At 42.3% G+C, this 21,459-nt stretch overlaps 1 protein-coding gene across 1 annotated transcript; it reads right to left on the bottom strand.

Moving 5' to 3' along the window:
* Positions 1-209: 209 nt before the first annotated feature.
* CENPH (centromere protein H) lies at positions 210-19,479 on the bottom strand. Its single transcript, XM_062211807.1, has 9 exons — positions 19,285-19,479; positions 18,372-18,427; positions 15,587-15,635; positions 14,456-14,530; positions 12,127-12,183; positions 7,652-7,715; positions 6,556-6,607; positions 5,410-5,573; positions 210-690 (listed from the first exon to the last, which is right to left on the bottom strand). The coding sequence occupies exons 1-9, from the start codon at positions 19,416-19,418 to the stop codon at positions 598-600; spliced, it is 744 nt and encodes a 247-aa protein (XP_062067791.1). The 5' UTR covers positions 19,419-19,479; the 3' UTR covers positions 210-597.
* Between the last annotated feature and the right edge of the window lie 1,980 nt (positions 19,480-21,459).

Here is a 21,459-nt window from a genome sequence, read left to right as displayed (position 1 = left end):
TATTGCAGTGCATCTTTTCAAGTTTAAATTTCCTCCAAAAGGAATGTTGAAAAACTACATTACCTGTAATAATGAACCTCATAATTGAGGTCAAAATTAGAATTTTCCAAAAATATGATGGGATGCTATAAAAAGAAGCAAATTCTATTTTTAAATTAATAAGTAACATTTATTCCTTTTATTTCTTAACATAAAAGTAATACATACTAAGTACAGAAAGAGTCACTTACAATTCTACTATAAAAAATTACTACAAACTGCTAACACATTGGATATACTTTTCTAATATTTTGGTGTGTCAAATGCACAAATGTATTCATAGTAAGAATTAGGACTGGCCAGGAATGTTATAGAAAAATGTACATATTCATTGCAAAGCTGGACCAAACATCTTCCTTTCAAGGATAGGATTTCAGGGTTTTTTAGTAGTGTACCAGTAACTTTAATTAGCATATTTAAAACACAGTTTTCATATTATTGACTCAAGCTAAAAAAAAATTGAGTATTAGAATAGTTCCCAAAACAGAGTTTTCTTGAAATCTGGTATTTAAATGACACATCAAAGACAAAACCAAAAATGCCACACGAGAATTCTCATTAGATCCTGGTGAGATTCTTCTCAAGTTGAAGAACAATTTCCTTCAAAGCAGAATCCTCTGCCCAATTAGCTTTACTCCCCAAAATGAGGTTCTACAAAAAATAAATAAATAAATAAATAAATAAGTACTTTAAAAAATTTAACAAAATTTTTAAAAATCCTCTTTCACTTTCCTTTTTTTTTTTTTCTTTCTTTCTTTTTTTGACAGGCAGAGTTAGACAGTGAGAGAGATAGAGAGACAGAGAGAAAGGTCTTCCTTCCGTTGGTTCACTCCTCAAATGGCTGCTACGGCCAGCGCCGTGCTGATCCGAAGCCAAGAGCCAGGTGCTTCTTCCTGGTCCCCCAGGCGGGTGCAGGGGCCCAAGCACTTGGGCCATCCTCCACTGCCCTCTTGGGCCACAGCAGAGAGCTGGACTGGAAGAGGAGCAACTGGGACAGAATCCGGCGCCACAACCAGGACTAGAATCTGGGGTACCGGCGCCGCAGGCAGAGGATTAGCTCAGTGAGCTGCGGCGCCGGCCCAAAAATCCTCTTTCACTTATGAGATGTGTACTTCTGTGATAATGAGAAAAAATTGTTGTACTTTCTTGAGATCTTCATCCCTACTTTTAGCTTTGATCTCCACGATGCTAGAGGATATTAACAATGTTCATAGCAGTTGCTAAAAAGGATCAAGGACCCAAAAAGGCAAATACTACATGTTCTCCCTTATATGTGGGAGCTAACATTTAAAAAACAAGCAAAACAAAGAAAAAAGAAAGCTTGTATAACAAAAATAGCCTTGTTATATTTTTATAAATATTTACTTTATTTACTTGAAAAGCAGAGTTGCAGAGAGAAAGAAGAGACAAAGAGGGCTTCCATTGCTTGCTGGTTTACTCCCCAGATGGCTGCAACAGCTGGGGCTGGGCCAGGCCGAAGCCAAGGAGCCAGGAGCTTCATCTGGGTCTCCAATGAGTGCAAGGGCCCAAGCACTAGAGCCATCCTCCACTGCTTTTCCCGTGGCATTAGTAGGAAGCTGGATGGGAAGTGGAGCAGCTGGGTCTCAAACCAGCGCCCAGATGAGATGCCGGCACTGCAAGCAGAGGCTTAACCTTCTGTGACCCAAGGGCCCCAGGTCATTTTTCCATTCAATTATTGTTTATAGCCACTGTCTGTATTTCCAGTAAAGTAAGATCTTTTTGCTTTTTACCTGTTAAACTTCTTATTCAGTAAAGTATTAAGCCTTTTTACTGTAATGTAAATGTTTTTTAAAATTATCTGGCATTTTATTATCCTACATTTCACACTGCATTTTCCACTTGTAATGTGAATTTAAAATATATTATTTCAAAAACTAAAAATAAATGGGGCCGGTGCTGTGGCACAGCAGGTTAAAGTCCTGGTCTGCAGCACTAGAACCCCACGTGGGCCCTGGTTCAAGTCCCGGCTGCTCTACTTCTGATCTAGCTCTCTCTATGGCCTGGGATAGTAGAAGGTGGCCCAAGTCCTTGGGCTCCTGCACCCACATGGGAGACCCAGAAGAAGCTCCTGGCTCCTGGCTCCTGGCTTTGGATCAGCTCAGCTCTGGCCATTGCAGCCATTTGGGGAGTGAACCAGCATCTCTCTCTCTCTGTCTCTCTCTCTCTCTGTAACTCTGTCTTTCAAATAAATAAAATAAATCTTTAAGAAAACAAAAACAAAAAAAAAAACCCAAAAAATAAAAAAAAGGCAGAAAGAAATGGAGCAGAAAGAACGGTGGAAGTGAGAGAGAAGGAGGTTGGAGAGGGAGGAGAGAAATATTTTTATGTTCTTAGAATTGTATATACAACCACATTGATTCTGTTAAAAAACTAATTAAAATTTAAATTAAATAAAAAATGTATTAGCAGTTTCCATGAATACATTTTACCTATTACAGACACTTGGCAGTGCTATCCTAGATTCGAGGAGAAAGACAGAAGCTGTGTGAGGTACACAGTTCATTTTGCATTTATAGTGAAAACAATTTAAGCAGAAGTAATATGTCGCATTTTCAGAAGAGGTAAAAGTACTTGGTTCTTAGCCCTGATGAAGTTTAAAGTCCCTAAAAACAGTGAAGAATATTTTTGTGTTAGATAATGGAGAAATGACTAGGGTTATAATTAATTAAAATTATGATTTTTCTCTTTGAAAAACTATGACTCAATGATACTGACTGGAATAATGTTAAAACAGATTTGTGTATAAGTATATTATTGTTAGGCATAAAATATTAGACATGGTCAAATTTTCCCTTTTTGTAGTCAAATCATTCTAAATAGAGAAACCTAAAGACTTCACTAAAGATTATTATAATTGGCTAATAATTTATTAAAGTTGCGGAGAGAAAATTAATACAAAGGGCAGGCATTTGGTACAGTGGTTAACCCACTGCTTGGGACACGGCCTCCTCCCACTTCTGATCTAGCTTCTCGTTAATGTGCACTGTGAGAGGCAGCAGGTGGACGGTTCAGGTATTTGGATCCTTATAATCTATGTGAGAGACCTGGACTGAATTTCTGGCTTCTGGCTGTGGCCTGGTTCAATCCTATTTTTTCTCCTCCTCTTTATTTTTAAAAAAGATTTATTTATTTATTTATTTGAAAGGCAGAGTGACAGAAATAGAGGGAGTAGGAGAGAGAGTGCTGGCTCACTTCCCAAATGGCTGTAACACTGACACTCAGCAGGCTGAAGCCAGGAGCCAGGAGGCATGAACTCCCTCAGGGTCTCCCACGTGGGTGGCAGGAGCACAAGCACTTGGGTTATATTCCACTATTTTTCCAGGTGCAGTAGCCAGGGAGCTGGGACTTGAACCAATCTGGTGGCTTAACCTGCTGTGCCACAATGCTGGCCCCCAAGTCCTGGTTTTTGCAGGTATTTGGGGAGAGAACCAAATGGATGTGAATCAAGTGAACCAAGGGGATCAATAATCTCTCTGCCTTTCAAATAAAGATAAAAATCTTTTTTAAAAAAATCAATACACATGAAAGATTTTTTATACAACAACAAAAATGCTGAGAGAAATCCCATTAACAATAGCTTACAAAAAAAAAAAAATCCTAGAAATAAATTTAACCTGGGAAATAAGAGATAGCCATAATTACAAAACACTGATGACAGAAATTGAAGAGGACACACATAAAAATGGGAAAGTATTCATGTTCATAGACTGGAAGAAATAATATTGTTAAAATATCCATACTACTAAAAGTCTTAATTAATTAATTTATTTATTTTTATTTGAAAGGCAGAGTGAGACAGAGAGATCTTCTGTCCAGTGTCTACTTCCCAAATGCCTGCAATACCTAGAGCTAGGCCAGGCACTCTGATACAGGATGTGGGTGCCCCAAGCAGTAGCTTAACCCACTGTACCAGAACACCCACCCCTAGGAAGAATATTCTAATAATCTAATATTCTATAGCTCAGTAGGATAACAATGGTTGATAACAATTGAGTATTTCAAAATAGCTAATAGGATTTTAAAAGTTTCAACACAAAGAGATGACAAATGTGATAGCTGGGGTGACAGATATGCTAATTACTCTGATCTGACTATTGTACACTGTATTTATATTGAAATGCCAGTTCGTATCCCATAAACTATGTGTCAACTAGGAAATATATTAAAAAAAATAAACATACTAAAAACTGTAGTTTTAGGCACATTCCTGCTGCAATAAATGAAAGAGGGCTGGTGTATAATAAGCCAGTCAAATTTATAAGAGTGGATGGAAGTAAGTAAGCATTCAAACATGACTGAACTCCTACGGCCTCATTTTAGGAATAAACAGAGCTCCTAAAGTTAGCCAATGAGTTCATTAAGTCAAAATTAATATTAGGATAGCAGTACTATGGGCCTAAAAATTTATAGGCTATGAAAAAATCAAGTAATGGCCAGTGCCGTGGCTCAATAGGCTAATCCTCTGCCTTGCGGCGCCGGCACACCGGGTTCTAGTCCTGGTCGGGGCACCGGATTCTGTTCTGGTTGCCCCTCTTCCAGGCCAGCTCTGCTGTGGCCCGGGAGTGCAGTGGAGGATGGCCCAAGTGCTTGGGCCCTGCACCCCATGGAAGACCAGGAGAAGCACCTGGCTCCTGCCTTCGGATCAGCGCAGTGCGCGGCTGCAGCGCACCAGCTGCGGTGGCCATTGGAGGGTGAACCAACAGCAAAGGAAGACCTTTCTCTCTGTCTCTCTCCCTCTCACTGTCCACTCTGCCTGTAAAAAAAAAAAAATATATATATATATATATATATCAAGTAATAAAAAAACCATAGAAGTCTCAAGTCAGCATGAAGGACACATGCCAAGGAAAAGTAAAATTTTGCTCCCAGAGCTGCAAAAATTTGTTCCATTGACTAATGTCTAATGCCGGGGCCAGTGTTGTACAACAGGTTAAGCCAACTGCCTGAGAAGCCAGCATTCCATATGGGCAGCAATTCCAGTTCTGGCTGCTTTACATCAGGTCCAGTTCTCTGCTGATGCACCTGAGAAAGCAGCAGAAGATGGCCCAAGTCCTTGGGTCCCTGCACCCACATAGGAGACCTGGAAGAAGCTCCTGTCCTGGCTTTGGGTTGGCTCAACTCCAGCTGTTGCAACCATTTGGGGAGTGAACCAGCAGATGGAAGACCTCTCTCTCCATCTCTCCCTCTCTGTAACTCTGCCACTCAAATAAATAAATACATCTTAAAACAAACAAAAAAACCCACACCGCAGTGCTGGCCCCACAAAAAAAAAAAAAAGAGAGACTAACTTATTGAAGGTAAGTCAATATTGTAATAGCATCAATTACCACCCTCCCTAATTTATGTTACCTGGAACACATGTTGAATGACTGTAGTTATGTTTATCTCCATCTGTAGGTTTTGTTGTATGGTCTTTATCTTGTCTGAATTTTCCATACTGTCCAAATCTTCTTTCTGTTTGTTCTTTTCAGTCTGTATTTCTAAAAGCTTACTTTCTGAAGCTTTTTTTAAATCTAATAGATTAAAATAAAATAATACATATGATGACTCCATAAATAAGGATCAAGAAAAATTATGAAACAGAACATTTCCTGGTTATTTTACTCAAGAGACAAAAATCTTTTGGGGCTAGTGCTCTGATGAAGTGAGCTAAACCTCTGCCTGTGGTACTGTTATTCCATATGGACACCGGTTCTAGTTCTGGCTGCTCCTCTTCCAATCCAGCTCTCTGCTATGGTATGAAAGCAGCTGAAGATGGCCCAGGTGCTTGGGTCCTGCACCCGTGTGGGAGATCTGGAAGAAGCTCCAGGCTCCTGGGTTCGGATGGGCCGTTGTGGCCATCTGGGGAGTGAACCAGCAGATGGAAGACCTCTCCCTATGTCTTTCCCTCTCTTTATCTGTAACTCTACCTCTCAAAGAAATAAAATCTAAAAAAAAAATATCATTTTTAAAGATTTATTTATTTGAAGAGCAGAGCAGCATCAAGCAGAGAAAAAGTGACAGAAAGACAGAGGAAGAGAGATCTTTCATCTGTTGGTTCACTCCCCAAATGGCTAAGATAGCCACTTCTGGGCCAGGCTGAAGCCAGGAGCCAGGAACTATATCCAGGTGTCTCATGTGGGTAGCAGAGGATGAAGTATGTGAGCCATTGTCTGCTGCTTTTTCAGGTACATTAGCAGAGAGCTGGATTGGAAGCGGAAAAGCAGGACTAGAACCGGTGCTCTGATATGGCATTCAGCAGCTTAACCCACTGCACCACAAAGCTGAGGACAAAGTCCTCAGAAACTAATAATTTTGTGGGTTAAAGTTATAAAGCAACAAAAATAAAAAAGCAGATTGCATTTCATAGCCTACTTGTTAAATTTGTATGCACAAAATTTTAAGAACCTTTGAAAATTAAGAAATCTCTTAGTGGTTGAGAGAGCTGGCTGTGTTAGTCGCTAAAGTAAGTGAAATATGTTCAGCCAAAAAGAAAAAAAAAAGCATTCTACATACCCAATCTCTTCTTTCTGATCTCAAGCCGTTTTCTCTGTAAACTTCGAGATTCCTATTAAAAATAGAAATTAAAGCACATTACTTGCTGTGGCCAAGGAGTGCAGTGGAGGATGGCCCAAGTGCTTGGGTCCTGCACCCCATGGGAGACCAGGATAAGCACCTGGCTCCTGCCATCGGAACAGCGCGGTGCGCCGGCCGCAGCGCGCTACCGTGGCGGCCATTAGAGGGTGAACCAACGGCAAAGGAAGACCTTTCTCTCTGTCTCTCTCTCTCTCTCACTGTCCACTCTGCCTGTCAAAAAATAAATAAATAAATAAATAAAATAAAGCACATTACTTAAGAATGAATGTATAATAATTAAATCATTGAGTCCTTTCAATCAGTTCATGTTTTGCTAATGCACCTGGGAAAGCCGCAGAAGATGGCCCAAATGCTTGGGCCTGTGCACCCACGTGGGAGACCCAGAAGAAGCTCCTGGATTTGGCCTGGCCCAGCCCTGGCTATCTGGGGAGTGAGCCAGTGGATGAAAACCCTCTGTCTCTGTCTCTTCCTCTAACTCTGCCTCTCAAATAAATAAAATACAGCTTTTTAAAAAAAAAGAACCTGGCCGGCACTGTGGCTCACTAGGCTAATCCTCCGCCTGTGGCACCCACCACTTCCAGTTCTAGTCCTGGTTGGGGTGCTGGGTTCTGTCTTGGTTGCTCTTCTTCCAGTCCAGCTCTCTGCTGTGGCCCAGGAAGGCAATGGAGGATGGCCCAAGTGCTTGGGCCCTGCACCCGCATGGGAGACCAGGAAAGAAGCTCCTGGCTCCTGGCTTTGGATCGGAGCAGCTCTGGCCGTAGCAGTCATTTGGGGAGTGAACCAACAGAAGGAAGACCTTTCTCTCTGTCTCTCTCTCACTATCTATAACTCTCTCTCTGTCTCTCTCTCTCTCTCACTGTCTAACTCTGCCTGGCAAAAAAAAAGAACCTAAGGAGCATGAATTCTAGTCAGACCAGTCCCTATGGGCAACCCTCTTCAATCGTATATAATAGTTACCAGTTAAATTGTTACTGAAATCATGAAAATGCATGTGAAGCCCAATGTGCAAATTTACCTTCTGTGATCTTATTATTAGTTTATTTAGCTTTAATATTTGTTTCATATTATCCATGAATTCACTGAAAAGGAAACAAAAATATGATGTGTTAACTCAATTAAAAATAAAAAATCTCTATTAGTGAAGTTATAAATTAGAATATACTTACCTTCACTAAATCCATTGTATACTTCATTAGAAAGTTATTGTTTTACAAAAATCTGCAAGTTTAATGTAAACTAATTTTCTATTAGAGATGTTTTCCTAGAAAAATTTCTGATCACAAAGAATAATATTGAGTTAAAGAATGTAGGAACATTTATAAAAATTTCATGTGTAGAGAGAAAAAAGCCCTACTAACTTATTATAAGCTGATTTTTAAAAACATAATTTAGGGAGCCAGTGTTGTGGCATAGTAGGTTATGCACTGCCTGTGGCACCCACATCCTACATGGGTGCTGGTTCAAGTCCTGGCTGCTCCACTTCTAATCTAGCTCCCTGCTGATGGCCTGAGAAAGCAGAAAATGGCTCACGTGCTTGGGCCCCTGCACCCACTTGGAGGACCCAGAAAAAGCTCCTGGCTCCAGGCTTCAGCTCAGCACAGTTCCGGCCATTGCTGCCATCTGGAGGGTGAGCCAGTGGATGGAAGACCTCTCTGTCTTTTCCTCTCCCTGTAACTCTGCCTCTCAAGTAAATTAATAATTTTTTTTAATTATTTAATTTTTAGAGCATTTTAAGTACACAGCAAAGGTGAGAAGATACCGAGACTCCCCACGTGCCCTCTAGTCCCACACACACACAGCCTCCTTCGTTACTGGCATGCCACACCAGGGAGGTGCATCTGTCACAACTGACGAACCTGCACCACGACAATGCCCACAGTTTACATTAAAGATCAGTATCCACCACTACACTATCATATAGAATAGTGCTATGTTCGAATGTTTCCCCCCAAGCTCATGTGTTAGGAATTCATATGCTAAGGGTATTTAGAGAGGGCCTTTGGGAGGTAATTTGTAATTAGAGGCAGTCATGAGGGTAGAGCTCTTGGGATGGCGTTGGTGGCGTGGTGAAAACTGGGCGAGAACCTGGGCTAGCACTCTTGCTCGGTCTCGTGCTGTGATGCCCTCTGCTGTGTTATGCAGCAGCAAGAAGGCCCTCCCCAGATGCTGGCACTACATCCTTGGGACCTTCTAGCCTTTGGAACCACGAGCTTTGTAAACCTGTATTCTTTATAAATTACTTAGTCTGTGGCAGTCACTAATACCAACAGAAAACAGAATAAAACATTTAGTTTGAAGGAATAATCCTCCTCATGTCCTCAATAAATATTTCTGAGTGTTTACTACATGCAAGAACTGGGCAAGGCACCAGACTCCCCAAGCAGCCATACAGCCATGGCTAAGCCAGGCTGAAGCCAGGAGCCAGGAGCTTCATCTGGTTTCCCGTGTAGGTAGCAGAGGCCCAACCACTTGGGCCATCTTGGGCTGCTTTTCCCAGGCCATTATCAGTGAGCTAGATCAGAAATGGAGAACCCAGTACTTGAACCAGCACCCATACGGGATGCTGGCATTGCAGGCAGCAGCTTAACCTGCTATGGCACAATACCAGCCCCCCATTTTTTTTTTTTTTTTTAGCAGGTGTAAACTACAAAACCTGGTAAAGCCACTGCCTCAGCCGGTTTTAGCTTTCTGCTGTCTTTGGGTGTCGATATGATGACTCTGTCCTGTACCCTACCCCTTCAACTCAAGAATGTTTTAAGCTTTCCTTTTTTTATTTTTTTTTTAACTTTTATTTAATGAATATAAATTTCCAAAGTACAGCTTATGGATTACAATGGCTTTTTCCCCCCCATAACTTCCCTCCCACCCGCAACCCTCCCCTCTCCGGCTCCCTCTCCTCTTCCATTCACATCAAGATTCATTTTCAATTATCTTTATATACAGAAGATCAATTAAGCATATATGAAGTAAAGCTTTCAACAGTTTGCACCCACACAGAAACACAAAGTGAAAAAATACTGTTTGAGTACTAGTTATAGCTTTAAATCACAATGTACAGTACATTAAGGACAGAGATCCTACATGAGGAGTAAGTGCACAGTGACTCCTGTTGGTAACAAGTTGACATTTTTGTTTATGGCATCAGTAATCACCCTAGGGTCTTGTCATGAGTTGCCAAGGCTGTGGAAGCCTTTTGAGTTTGCCGACTCTGATCATATTTAGACAAGATCATAGTCAAAGTGGAAGTTCTCTCCTCCCTTCAGAGAAAGGCACCTCCTTCTCTGATGACCTGTTCTTTCCACTGTGATCTCACTCACAGAGATCTTTCATTTAGGTCTTTTTTTTTTTTTTTTTTTGGCCAGAGTGTCTTGGCTTTCCATGCCTGAAATACTCTCATGGGCTCTTCAGCCAGATTCAAATGCCTTAAGGGCTGATTCTGAGGCCAGAGTGCTATTTAGGACATCTGTCATTCTATGAGTCTGCTGTGTATCCCGCTTCCCATGTTGGATCGTTCTCTCCCTTTTTTATTCTATCAGTTAGTATTTGCAGACACTAGTCTTGTTTATGTGATCCCTTCAACTCTTAGTCCTATCATTATGATCAATTGTGAACAGAAATTGATCACTTGGACTAGTGAGATGGCATTCGTACATGCCACCTTGATGGGACTGAATTGGAATCCCCTGGCACGTTTCTAACTCTACCATTTGGGGCAAGTCCGATTGTTAAGCTTTCCTTTTATGGGGGAGCAATAGTTCACAGAGCCCAAACCTATGTAATCTGGGCCTTTGCTGGGGTACAGGGAGAATGCATAACAATGTGGGCTAAGCCCCAGAAATGAGAAGCGTCCACATCCATCTTAGAACTTTTCTGTTGCTAATGGAAGGCAGTCCTGTATCATAAGATTTGTATTTATTTATTTTTACTTATTTGAAAGGTAGAATGACGGCATTGGGGGAGGGGAGGAGGGGAAGAGAGAGAGAGAGTGTGTGTGTGTGAGAGGGAGAGAGAGACAGTTCATCCTCTGTTTTTTTTCCCCAAATGCCTGCAACAGCCAGGACTGTGCCAGGCTGAAACTAGGAGCCAGGAACTCCACTTGTGTCTTCCACATGGGTGGCAGAGACTCAAGTACCTGAGCCATTACCTGCTGCTTCCAGGATGTGCAATAATTAGCAGGAAGCTGGAGAGAAAGCAGAGCTGGGCCTGAACCAGACACTCTGATATGGGATGTGAGCATCTCAAGCTGCTCACCCTATCACAAGGGTTTTAGAGACTTAGGAGGTAAGATCTCAAGTAAGTATCCTGGGGCCAGATTCTCAGGACTAGGTTTTAGATGCCCTTGGCTGCCAGAAGCTTTATTTTATATTCCCTGGTAAACTGTTTAATTTGAACAAATTAATTTCTAGCAATGAAAAATGGGGAGTATATTTTCTATTTCACCAAATTGTGGTTGGATGAAATAAAGATAGTAGTATTGTTCCTGGCTTATAGTTAATACTGAACAAATGTTAACTTTTAAAGTTTTGGTTTTTTTTTTTTAAGATTTACTTATTTATTTGAAAGGCAAAGTTACAGAGAAGCAGAGGCAGAGGCAGAGTGCCAGAGAGAGAGAGAAAGAGAGAGAGAGAGAGCTTCCATCCACTGATTCACTCCCCAAATGGCCACAACGGCCAGCCTGCACCAATCCGAAGCCAGGAGCCAGGAGCTTCTTCTGGGTCTCCCATGTGGGTGCAGTGGCCCAAGGACTTGGACCACCTTCTACTACTTTCCCAAGCTATAGCAGAGAGCTATATCATAAGTGGAGCAGCCAGGTCTCAAACCAGTGCCCTTATGGGATGCCTGCACTACATGTTGGTGGCTTTTACCTGCTACGCAACAGCGCTGGCCCTTTAAAACATTTCTCAAATTTTTCAGACTGTCTGGATAAAACTTACTGCTTCTTATGGCTGTGATCCATACAGAATAAGATGTCAACAGGGCTCTGAAATCTGTAATTCTGAGGAAGGCCTACAAAACTTCCGTCATTTTTCTTATTCCCCAGATAAAGGTGGTTGGCAGTGATAGAAAATTAAAAAGAAACGCTCAGGGATGGGTACTGTGGCCCAGTGAGTTAGGCAACTACTTGGGATGCCTGCAGACCATAATGGAATGTCTAGGTTTGATTCCCACCTCTGCTTCTGATCCTGCTAGTGCACACTCTGGGAGGCAGTGATGATGGCTCAAGTACCCGAGTCACTACCACCCACATAGGAGACCTGGATGGAGTTCCTGACCTCTGGATTCAGCCTGGCCCATCCCTGGATGTTATAGGCATTTGGGAAGTGAACCAGTAGATGGAAGACATCTCTATCTCTACCTATGGTTTTTGCTTTTCAAATAAATAAAAATAAATAATTAAAAAAGAAATTTTCACAAAACACAAAACTAAAGTCATTGTGCAGATCTCTCTTATTATTCCTATTCTTATTAAATCCAAACAAATAGTCGTACCTATTCTTGGCATCGATATTTTCCAGGTTATTTTGAAGTGCAGTTGAACGTTGTATCCTATGAGAGACAAAAATTTTTTTATTATAAAATATGAATAACACTTATGGTACATTAAAACAATTTTAAGACAACCTCAAAATTGATTTCCCATTAGCAATAGATAAAATATAGAAGTAAGTTTTCAAAGAGTATTGTATGGGGAACACTTTGAGAAATGGATTAACACAGGACCAGCATTGTGGTGTAGTGGGTTAAGCCACCACATGCAATGCCAGCATCTCATATAGGGGCTGGTTCAAGAAGTGGCTGCTATGCTTCCAATCCAGCTCCCTGATAATGTGTCTGGGAAAACAGCAGAAGATGGCCCAAATGCTTGGGCCCCTGTACCCACATGCGAGACCCAGATAAAGCTCCTAGCTCCTGGCTATGGTTGGGCCCAGCCCTGGCCATTGCAGCCATTTGGGGAGTGAATCAGCAGATGGAAGATCACACTCTCTCTCTGTCTCCTCTCTACTTTGTAACTCTGCCTTTCAAATAAATAAAATAAACCTTAAAAAAATAGATCATATACAATATGAAACAATCCCATGTTAATTGGGGCTGTTTCACATGGTTGTGCACAGCCAGGCTGAGGCTAACTGGACCTGCAATCCATCCTGGGCTGGATAAGCTCTGTAAGCCATTCCCTTCACACAAGGGAAGCAAGAAGGCATTACAGGGATCACCACATGGATGAAAAACCAGGGAAGACTGAGGTAATATAAAGTCATACTCGACCACGAACTTTAAAACATGCTGCTGTGATTACTTTTTTTTTGACAGGCAGAGTTAGACAGTGTGAGAGAGAGACAGAGAGAAAGGTCTTCCTTCCACTGGTTCACCCCCAAAATGTCTGCCACAGCCGGCGTGCTGCACTGATTCGAAGCCAGGAGCCAGGTGCTTCTCCTGGTCTCCCATGCAGGTGCAGGGCCCAAGCACTTGGGCCATCCTCCACTGCCTTCCCGGGCCATAACAGAGAGCTGGACTGGAAGAGGAGCAACCGGGACAGAATCCGGCGCCCCAACTGGGACTAGAACCCAGGGTGCTGGTGCTGCAGGCGGAGGATTAGCCTAGTGAGCCGCGGCGCCAGCTGTGATTACTTTTAAACTCCAATAATTAATAAATAAGCAAAAATAAACAGGCAATCAAATCAGAAATTGTAATTTCTTCCTTTCTGCTGTGCATGAGCAATTAAAAAAGCTTTCTTTAACTACTTTTTGATTAAGCACATGCAGATATTTATCTGGGAAGGCCCGTAATACAAAGAACGGCTCTTAAAGCCATTCATAAAGTCCATAGGAGACCGTGTTTGTCTTATTTATGGTCACAGGTCAATGACAAGGATACATTCTGAGAAATGTCATTAGGCGTGTGAACATTACAGAATACACTGACAAACACTAAGACGGGCCCACGTCACTAGAAGAATCTAATGACACCACCACTGTGCATGTGGCCTATCACTGACTCAATCACTTAATCACCAGTGTGTGTGTGCATGACTGCAGCTGTACATCAACCCTAGCACAAAGATTAGCATAATATGCAACCAAATATTTGTTGAATGCATTTAAAATACAGGTTTAAACCTATAGCCACAAATATACTTGAACCTAGGGCTGGCATTGTGGAACAGCAGGTGAAGTAGCCACCTGTGACGGCAGCATCCCATAGGGAGGAATGGCTGCTCCACTTTCAACCCAGCTCCCTGTTAATGCACCTGGGAAAAGCAACGAAGGACGGCCCAAGTGCTTGAACCCCTGCATCCATGTGGGAGACCTGAAGAAGTTCCTGGCTCCTGCCTTTGGACTGGCCCAGCTCTGGCTGCAACAGCCATTTAGGGAGAGAATCAGTGATGGAAACCCTCTGTCTCTTTCTCTACCTGACTCTCTCTGTAAATTCTGCCTTTCAAATAAATAAATTTTGAAACTATATATATATATATATATATACACACACTGAACTCAATGTCATTCTTTTAATAAGTTATTCCAGTTACTAGAATAAATGAATACATATAATCCTTTCAAACACCAAAGGGATTTAACCTCACACTTGCAATGCCTTGACTGAAGTTTCCTTATTAACCTCATCCTACACAGTTTCTTCAAATGGGGATATTAATGAAAAATCTAACTTTTCTCTCGGAGTTCCAAATTTGTGTGCCCAATATCTAATAATCATTTTAGTAACTAATTCATTTAGCATAGTGAAAAAAAATCCCTCTGCCTTGTCCCCATAGGCATTTTATATTAATTTCACATGCTTCTATTTAAAAGACAATAATTACCTGTTTAATGCAATACTTTTCATTTCATAAGCAATTTTTACCTCTTCAATTTCATTCTCCAGTTCTTCAATTTTACTATTAAAGAAACATGAAAAAAAAAAAAAGTCAGCAATGTTGGAAAAAGTCATTATTGAAATAAATGTATAATATAAGCCTTTGAAAAAAGTAGAACACTTTCTGTCAGTAAGTGTTCTTAGGGGTGGCCAATTAGCCTTGTGGTTAAGACACTAGTTAGGACACCTGGGTCCCCATCACAGCACCTGTGTTCAATTCCTGGCCCTGGCTGCTGACTCCGGCTTCCTGCTGATGCAGATCCTGAAAGGCTGTGGTGATAGTTCCAAGAACTGAGTTCCTACCATCCACATGGGAGACCTAGAATGAGTTCCTGGCTTCCAGTGTCAGTCCCAGCTGCGGCACCCATTGTGGGCATTTGCAGAGTGAACCAGCAGATGGGAACTTTCTCTCTCTCTGCCTCTCAAATAATTGGGAAAAAAGCATCCTGTAGACTTACCATACCAAAGCATATTTACAGATTTGTTCAACTGATGTCTCCTGAGCTACTTTGATCAATATTTCTAAGTGGGGAGGCCAGAGAGTGTTAATGTGATTGCTTGGAGCCAGTGCTGTGGTACAGCAGGTAAAGCTGCAGCCACCAGTGCTGGCATCCCATTTGGGCACCAGTTCAAGTCCTGGCTGCTCAACTTCCAATCCAGCTCTCTGCTATGGCCTGGGAAAGCAGAAGAAGATGGCCCAAGCCCTTGGGCCCCTGCACCCACATGGGAGACCCAGAAGAAGCTCCTGGCTCCTGGCTTTGGATTGGTGCAGGCTGGCCATTGTGGCCATTTGGGGAGTGAACCAGTGGATGGAAGACCTCGCACTCTCTCTGCTTCTGCCTCTCCTTCTCTCTCTGTGTAACTCCGACTTTCAAATAAGTAAATAAATCTTTAACAAAAAAAAAAAAAAGACTGCTCACATACATGTATGTCTCTATCTCAAATCAAGCACTTCCCAGTACATGCATGACAAAGTATTTGGAAAAATAATAAGAAAAAAAACCACAATGTTATATATAGATACTATGATTAAATCTTAGTTTTAAAACCACAAATGAAATATAAAAATATGACATACTCCTCAATTTGGTTTTCTTGCACGATTTGTTCTGGAGTTTTTTCTTCATCTACAAATAAATAATTTTTTGAAGTCAGTAACATTTTAGAACAGTGCTGCCCAAAAGGGTTAACAAGCTATAAAAGAAAAATGTGTTATTTCAACATGCAATGGATTTAAAATTACTAACAAAATATTTTTTATTCTTTTTTCCTGTATTTTACATTTATAGCCCATCTCAATGAAGAGTAACTACATTTCAAGTGTTCAACAACCACATGGAATCAGTGGTTACCTTACTGGGGAGAACAGTTTTAGAATGTTAAAATAAGGCCGGCGCCGTGGCTTAACAGGCTAATCCTCCGCCTTGCGGCGCTGGCACATCGGGTTCTAGTCCTGGTTGGGTGCCAGATTCTATCCCGGTGGGCCCTCTTCCAGGTCAGCTCTCTGCTATGGCCTGGGAAGGCAGTGGAGGATGGCCCAAGTCCTTGGGCCCTGCACCCGCATGGGAGACCAGAAGCACCTGGCTCCTGGCTTCGGATCAGCAAGATGCGCCGGCCACAGCGGCCATTAGAGGGTTAACCAACGGCAAAGGAAGACCTTTCTCTCTGTCTCTCACTGTCTACTCTGCCTGTTAAAAAAAAAAAAAAAAAAGTTAAAATAAAAAAACTAACAAGATAAATAATGTCAAAAACTAAATGTAAAAAGTCCACATATTAGCAACAGGTAATTGGAGATTAAAATTTTAGAATTGTCATTGATAGTGGCATTCAATAACATGTAATACTTAAGGAAAAATTTAACAACATATGTGAATGACCTCTATACTAAATATTGCTAAATACTGAACTGGGTATACTATGTACATGTGCTAAACCGCCGGCACCCTGGGTTCTAGTCCCAGTTGGGGCGCCGGATTCTGTCCCGGTTGCTCCTCTTCCGGTCCAGCTCTCTGCTGTGGCCGGGAAGGCAGTGGAGGATGGCCCAGGCCCTTGGGCCCTGCACCTGCATGGGAGACCAGGAGGAAGCACCTGGCTCCTGGCTTCGAATCAGTGCAGCGCGCCGGCTGTAGCGGCCACTTGGGGGGTGAACCAACAAAAAAGGAAGACCTTTCTCTCTGTCTCTCTCTCTCACTGTCTAACTCTGCCTGTCAAAAAAAAAATAAATAAATAAATAAAATTTTTAAAGTAAAAAAAAAACAAAACAAAACAATATTGCCCATATTGACCTATAGATCTCAACTAAATCCAAGTCAAAATTCTATTAGGCCTTTATTTCTGCAGAAATTGATAAGCTAATTAGAAAGACAAAGGAGCTAGAAAAGTCCAAATAATTTTGACAAAAGAGAACAAAGTTGGAAGACTGATAGGAGCTGATACAAAGACCTACCATAAAACTGCAGCAATCAAGACAGTATAATGCTACTGTAGGGATAAATATCTCTATAGAACCAACAAAACAGCCCGGCGTTTTCTCTGATGATAGAAATACTTGATATCTGCACTGTCCAACAGGGTAGCCACTAGCTACATGTGGCTACTGAGCATTTGATATGTGATTAACTATAACTATATAACTGAATTTTTAAATTTCATTTAACTTTAAAAAGCGACATCTCTCTCTCACTCTACCTGTCAAATTAAAAAAAAAAAAAAAAAAAGCCACATGTGGCTAATTGCTACCCTGTCAGACGGCGCAATTCTAGAAGACAAATCTATAGTAAAAGATCAAGTTGGTGACTGCTGGGGTTAATGGTGGGTCAGGGAACTTCTGGGTAAGACAAAAATGTTTTACATTTTGATTGTGGTGGTGGTAACATATTTGTATATTTTTGTCAAAATTCATCAAATTGTATCCTTAAAATGGATGCCTTTATTGTTAAAAGAAACAATCTTTAGACAATGAAATCTCAGTAATTTTTTTTAAATGGTAAAGGAACTCATTTTAGATAAATATCTCCTTTCAAAAATTACAATTAAATTTTCTGTGGCTTTAAATCTCCTTTAGGGGGTTGGCACTGTAGTGAAGATGCCTACATCCCATATGGGTGTGGTTTCATGTACTGGCTGCTCCACTTCCAAACAAGCTCCCTGCTAATGTGCCTGGGAAAGCAGTTGAAGATGGTCTTTCTCTCTGTAATTCTGCCTTTGAAATTCTAGTGTAGGGGTCAGCACTGTGGCATAGCGGTTTAAAATGCTGCCTGCGAAGCCAGCATCCCATATAGGTGCTTGTTCAAGTCCCAGCTGCTGCATTTCTGATTCAGCGCCCTGCTAACGTGCCTAGGAAAGCATCAGAGGATGGCCGAAGTGCTTGGGGCCCTGCACCCACATTAAAGACCCAGAGGAAGCTCCTGGCTTCGGCCTGGCCCAGCCCTGGCCATTGGGCCATTTGGAAAATAAACCAGCAGATGGAAGATCTCTTCCTCTCTCTTTCCCTCTCTGTCTGTAACTCTACCTTTCAAATTACTAAATAAATTCTATAGTGTGATCTATTAAATATACCTGCATTTTCAGATGTCATAATCCCTTACAAATGGAATTATCTGTATACCAAAACCCAGAACCGTACAAGAAGGCCATTCTTTATCATGGGATCTCAGTTCTAAAGCATCTTGTCAGAGAAGCCATCTCCCTCATCCTAACTCAAGCAGCCTCTCCCTCTTGCCACAGCATCATTTCTTTGATCACACTCAGCATATCGATTTTGCTGCACTACACATTTTTTTTGAAAAGCTGATTTTCTTTTCCATACAGTATTATTCATCACCAAAGCTCCCAAAACTGTATTTGAAAATGAAAATACATACTTGCATCAACCATCGATTTATATTCCACGAGTTGTTGTTTTATCTGTGCTCGAAGCCTGAAGACAGATAAAAAATAGGAAGTCATTCATCTATTGACTGAGGTTTTACTCATTGTCATCTGATAAACTAAGATCTTTTTCAGAAGCTGATAGAAGAAAATGAGTATAAATAAAATAGCATTAAAGTCTTCCACTCTGGCCTCATTTTATTTCCAATGGGCACAAAGAACTGTAAGACACAAAGTGGAACACAATGGGAAAACAGCATCTGTGAAGAAAAGTTAAGATTTGGCCAGAATCCAGTGAAGCTTCAGGAAAACCGCTACCGAGAGAAAAAATGTTAACCAAAGTGATGAAACCTGAAGAGAACCTAACTAGTTATAAACACAGATGGCAACATCCTCAGGCAAGGCCGAAAACTAACAAAAAATTAATCCTTGGAAGATAATTTATTTGCAAAGGCTTCTTAGTTCTATTCTACTTAATCTAAAATCATACTTAAAAGTTGAAAAACTGTGGGTAGAGTGGTAGAAAACTTACGTTTACCAAACATTTGCACGAATTTTAAGTCCGAAACTGCTTCGTGACTCAACACCTCTTTAAGAAGCAGCAGACAAATCCCTGAGTCTATGGTAAGTTACTTATGTTTTATTTCCAATGAGACTAGCAATTCTCTAAGCTGCACGCTACAAGAATAATTGCTGCTTAGCGGAAAAGGACAAGATCTTACAGCCTAAAAAGTTAAATATTTTACAGTAGGTAGGAGGGAATTTTTAAAGTAAGACTGCGAGATTTATTAGCCAAGACCTTTCAAAGCAAAAATCAAGCTAAAAAGTGAGTGCCCGAGCGTCCGCCGGGACCCTGGCCGTTAGGAGCCAGGCGTGAGAGCTCCGGGCCGACCGCGGGGGATCCACCTGAGCAGCAGCGTCACGCGGTCCTCGCTGCGCGTCGCGCGGCCACCGGCGACCTGCGGCAGCCCGCCCGCGCCGCCTTCCCCTCCCGAGTCGGCGGGCTCGGCGGCCGCCCGCTTCTCGGGCTGCGACTCCATTGCCACGGGCAGCCAAGGCAGACAGCACTCAGGGCCTTCAAAAGCCGCCTTTCCCGCCACGAAATCGACGTCGAGTCCCCGCCCCTTCCGCCCCAAGACCACACCCCTTCCGCCCCGGCCTCCGGTTGCCCTGGTTACCGCTCGCCCTGTGTTTATCTTGGTTCCTCTGACAGAAATCGTCAACAGAGCGCTAATGGAAAGTTCCAAGAACTGTCGCGTGCAGAGCTGGGAGCGGGCCTGTGGACGTCGGGGACCCTGGGCGCTGGAGCCGCAGCGAGCGCGGTGACAGCTGGCCGCTGACCGCTGCGGCACTGGAGAATGGGGAAGGTAAACATTGGGAGGTTGTGTGGAAGATGCGATCTGAGGCTTTGAGTGTCACAGCTCGGCGGGGAAACGAGTGGCTCCGTTTTAGGGCGGTTTACGGCCAAGTACCAGGGCCATGGTGGTTCCTAGCGCCAGATAGCCATTGCGCCCACATGCTGTCACTCACGCTGGGAGCCGGTGCCGCGGCGCCGGCTTTGTGTCCGGGCACGTTGTCATTGCTACTGAGCTTTCTTAGCGGGCAGTGCCGGGGTCGGGGGTGGAGGAAACGCAGGACTCAGTAAACGCTGGGCTTGGCAGGTTTGTGGTATGGTCTGTCATCCAAGGGACGCGGTTCTTGCCGCACAAACGCTGCAGCTCAGACCTCTTTGAATAAGAGGGCCGGGCTTTATTTTATTTTTATTTTTTTTGAAAGGCAGAGTTAAGAGAGAGGGAGTAGGGGGAGAGAGGAGAGAGGTCTTCCACCCACTGGTTCACTCCCCGAATGGCCTCATCCGGGTCTCCCACGTGGGTGCAAGCGCCCAAGCACTTGGGCCATCCTCGGCTTCTTTCCCAGGCGCGTTAGCAGGGAGCTGGATTGGAAGTGGGGCAGCCGGAACTCGACCAGCACCCATATGGGATGCAGTGCTGCAGGACGTGGCTTAACCTGCTACGACGCTGCCCTCAGAATTCTGCACCATTCTACCCGGCCTCCTCTCCCCCAAGTTAAATTACACAGTGCTTTCTCTTCCCCCTCTCCATTACCAAAGTAATACAACTGCTAAGTTCAACAGGCACAGGAGCATGTAAACTAAGACGTCAGGAAACTCACCCTTTGAAGCAGCTGGTTGCCTATCAGATGTCCACTGGCCAAACTTGGACAAAAGTAATGCAGAAGTTCTCTAACCTGAGCATGCATCAAAATTATAGGGAGGGCTCCTAACAGATTTCCGAGTGTGTTCTATCAATTTAAAAACACCCAAATATCATATGCTAAAAATGTCAATGGAATTCCATAGCCCGCATATTAAAAATTCAACACAGGAAAGCATTAAGATCACTTTTTAAAGATCAATATATTTCTAATTAGGGATACAATATGTCAGCCCACCCCAAGCTAGTACTTAATGTATAGTCAAACTCCTATCTTCTGGCTAACAACATAATTTGAAAGTTTATACACTAAATTGTCAATACCCTGAAGTGGTGGTCTTATCTTACCAGGTAAACTGGTAAAACTATTTTGTGTAAAATTATTGTGTTGCAGGAGAAAGTAGATCAGAGTAACAGATGGACATTACATAGTTCAATTCTGACAAGGAGGGTTTGACCCACATGATACTGGTATCAACAGGTATCCTGTAAGAATCCCCTCACACTGCATGCAAAAGTAGCCTACTTGAAGGATTATAGATCTACAAAGGAAAAATTAGGATATAATTTTAGAAACTGTCCATGGCTTTGGGATGGAGTTGACCCGAAGTCTGAAAATCCAAAAGCAATTACTGGAAAAACAGAGTTGATGTGAAAACTTGAAATTTGTTCAGCAAAAGACAGCATAAACAAAGGGCAAATGACAAACTGGGAAAGCTTTCATATTGAGAAGTAGACAAATAATTTGCCATCAGAATTATTCAAACATGAAATGACATAGGGCCTCTTTTGCTAGTCTGAATCAGATTGAAGGCTGATTAACATTTGTTCTAACAAGAGTGCAAAACCAGCATGTGATGACATGGAA

The sequence above is a fragment of the Lepus europaeus genome, chromosome 15 (assembly GCF_033115175.1).
Source record: "Lepus europaeus isolate LE1 chromosome 15, mLepTim1.pri, whole genome shotgun sequence".
NCBI classification, from domain to species: Eukaryota; Metazoa; Chordata; class Mammalia; order Lagomorpha; family Leporidae; genus Lepus; species Lepus europaeus.
The sequence above is the reverse complement of the archived record's forward strand: the minus strand, read 5'-3'. Positions and strand labels throughout refer to the sequence as shown.

Excerpts from the sequence above, each read along its gene's own strand:
- CENPH (XM_062211807.1), bottom strand. The coding sequence starts at position 19,418 with ATGGAGTCGCAGCCCGAGAAGCGGGCGGCCGCCGAGCCCGCCGACTCG. Across the intron at positions 14,531-15,586 it reads CAAGAAAACCAAATTGAGGA|TAAAATTGAAGAACTGGAGA; the intron begins GTATGTCATATT and ends TTTCTTTAATAG. Across the intron at positions 691-5,409 it reads TCATTCAACATGTGTTCCAG|AACCTCATTTTGGGGAGTAA; the intron begins GTAACATAAATT and ends TATTTTTTGTAG.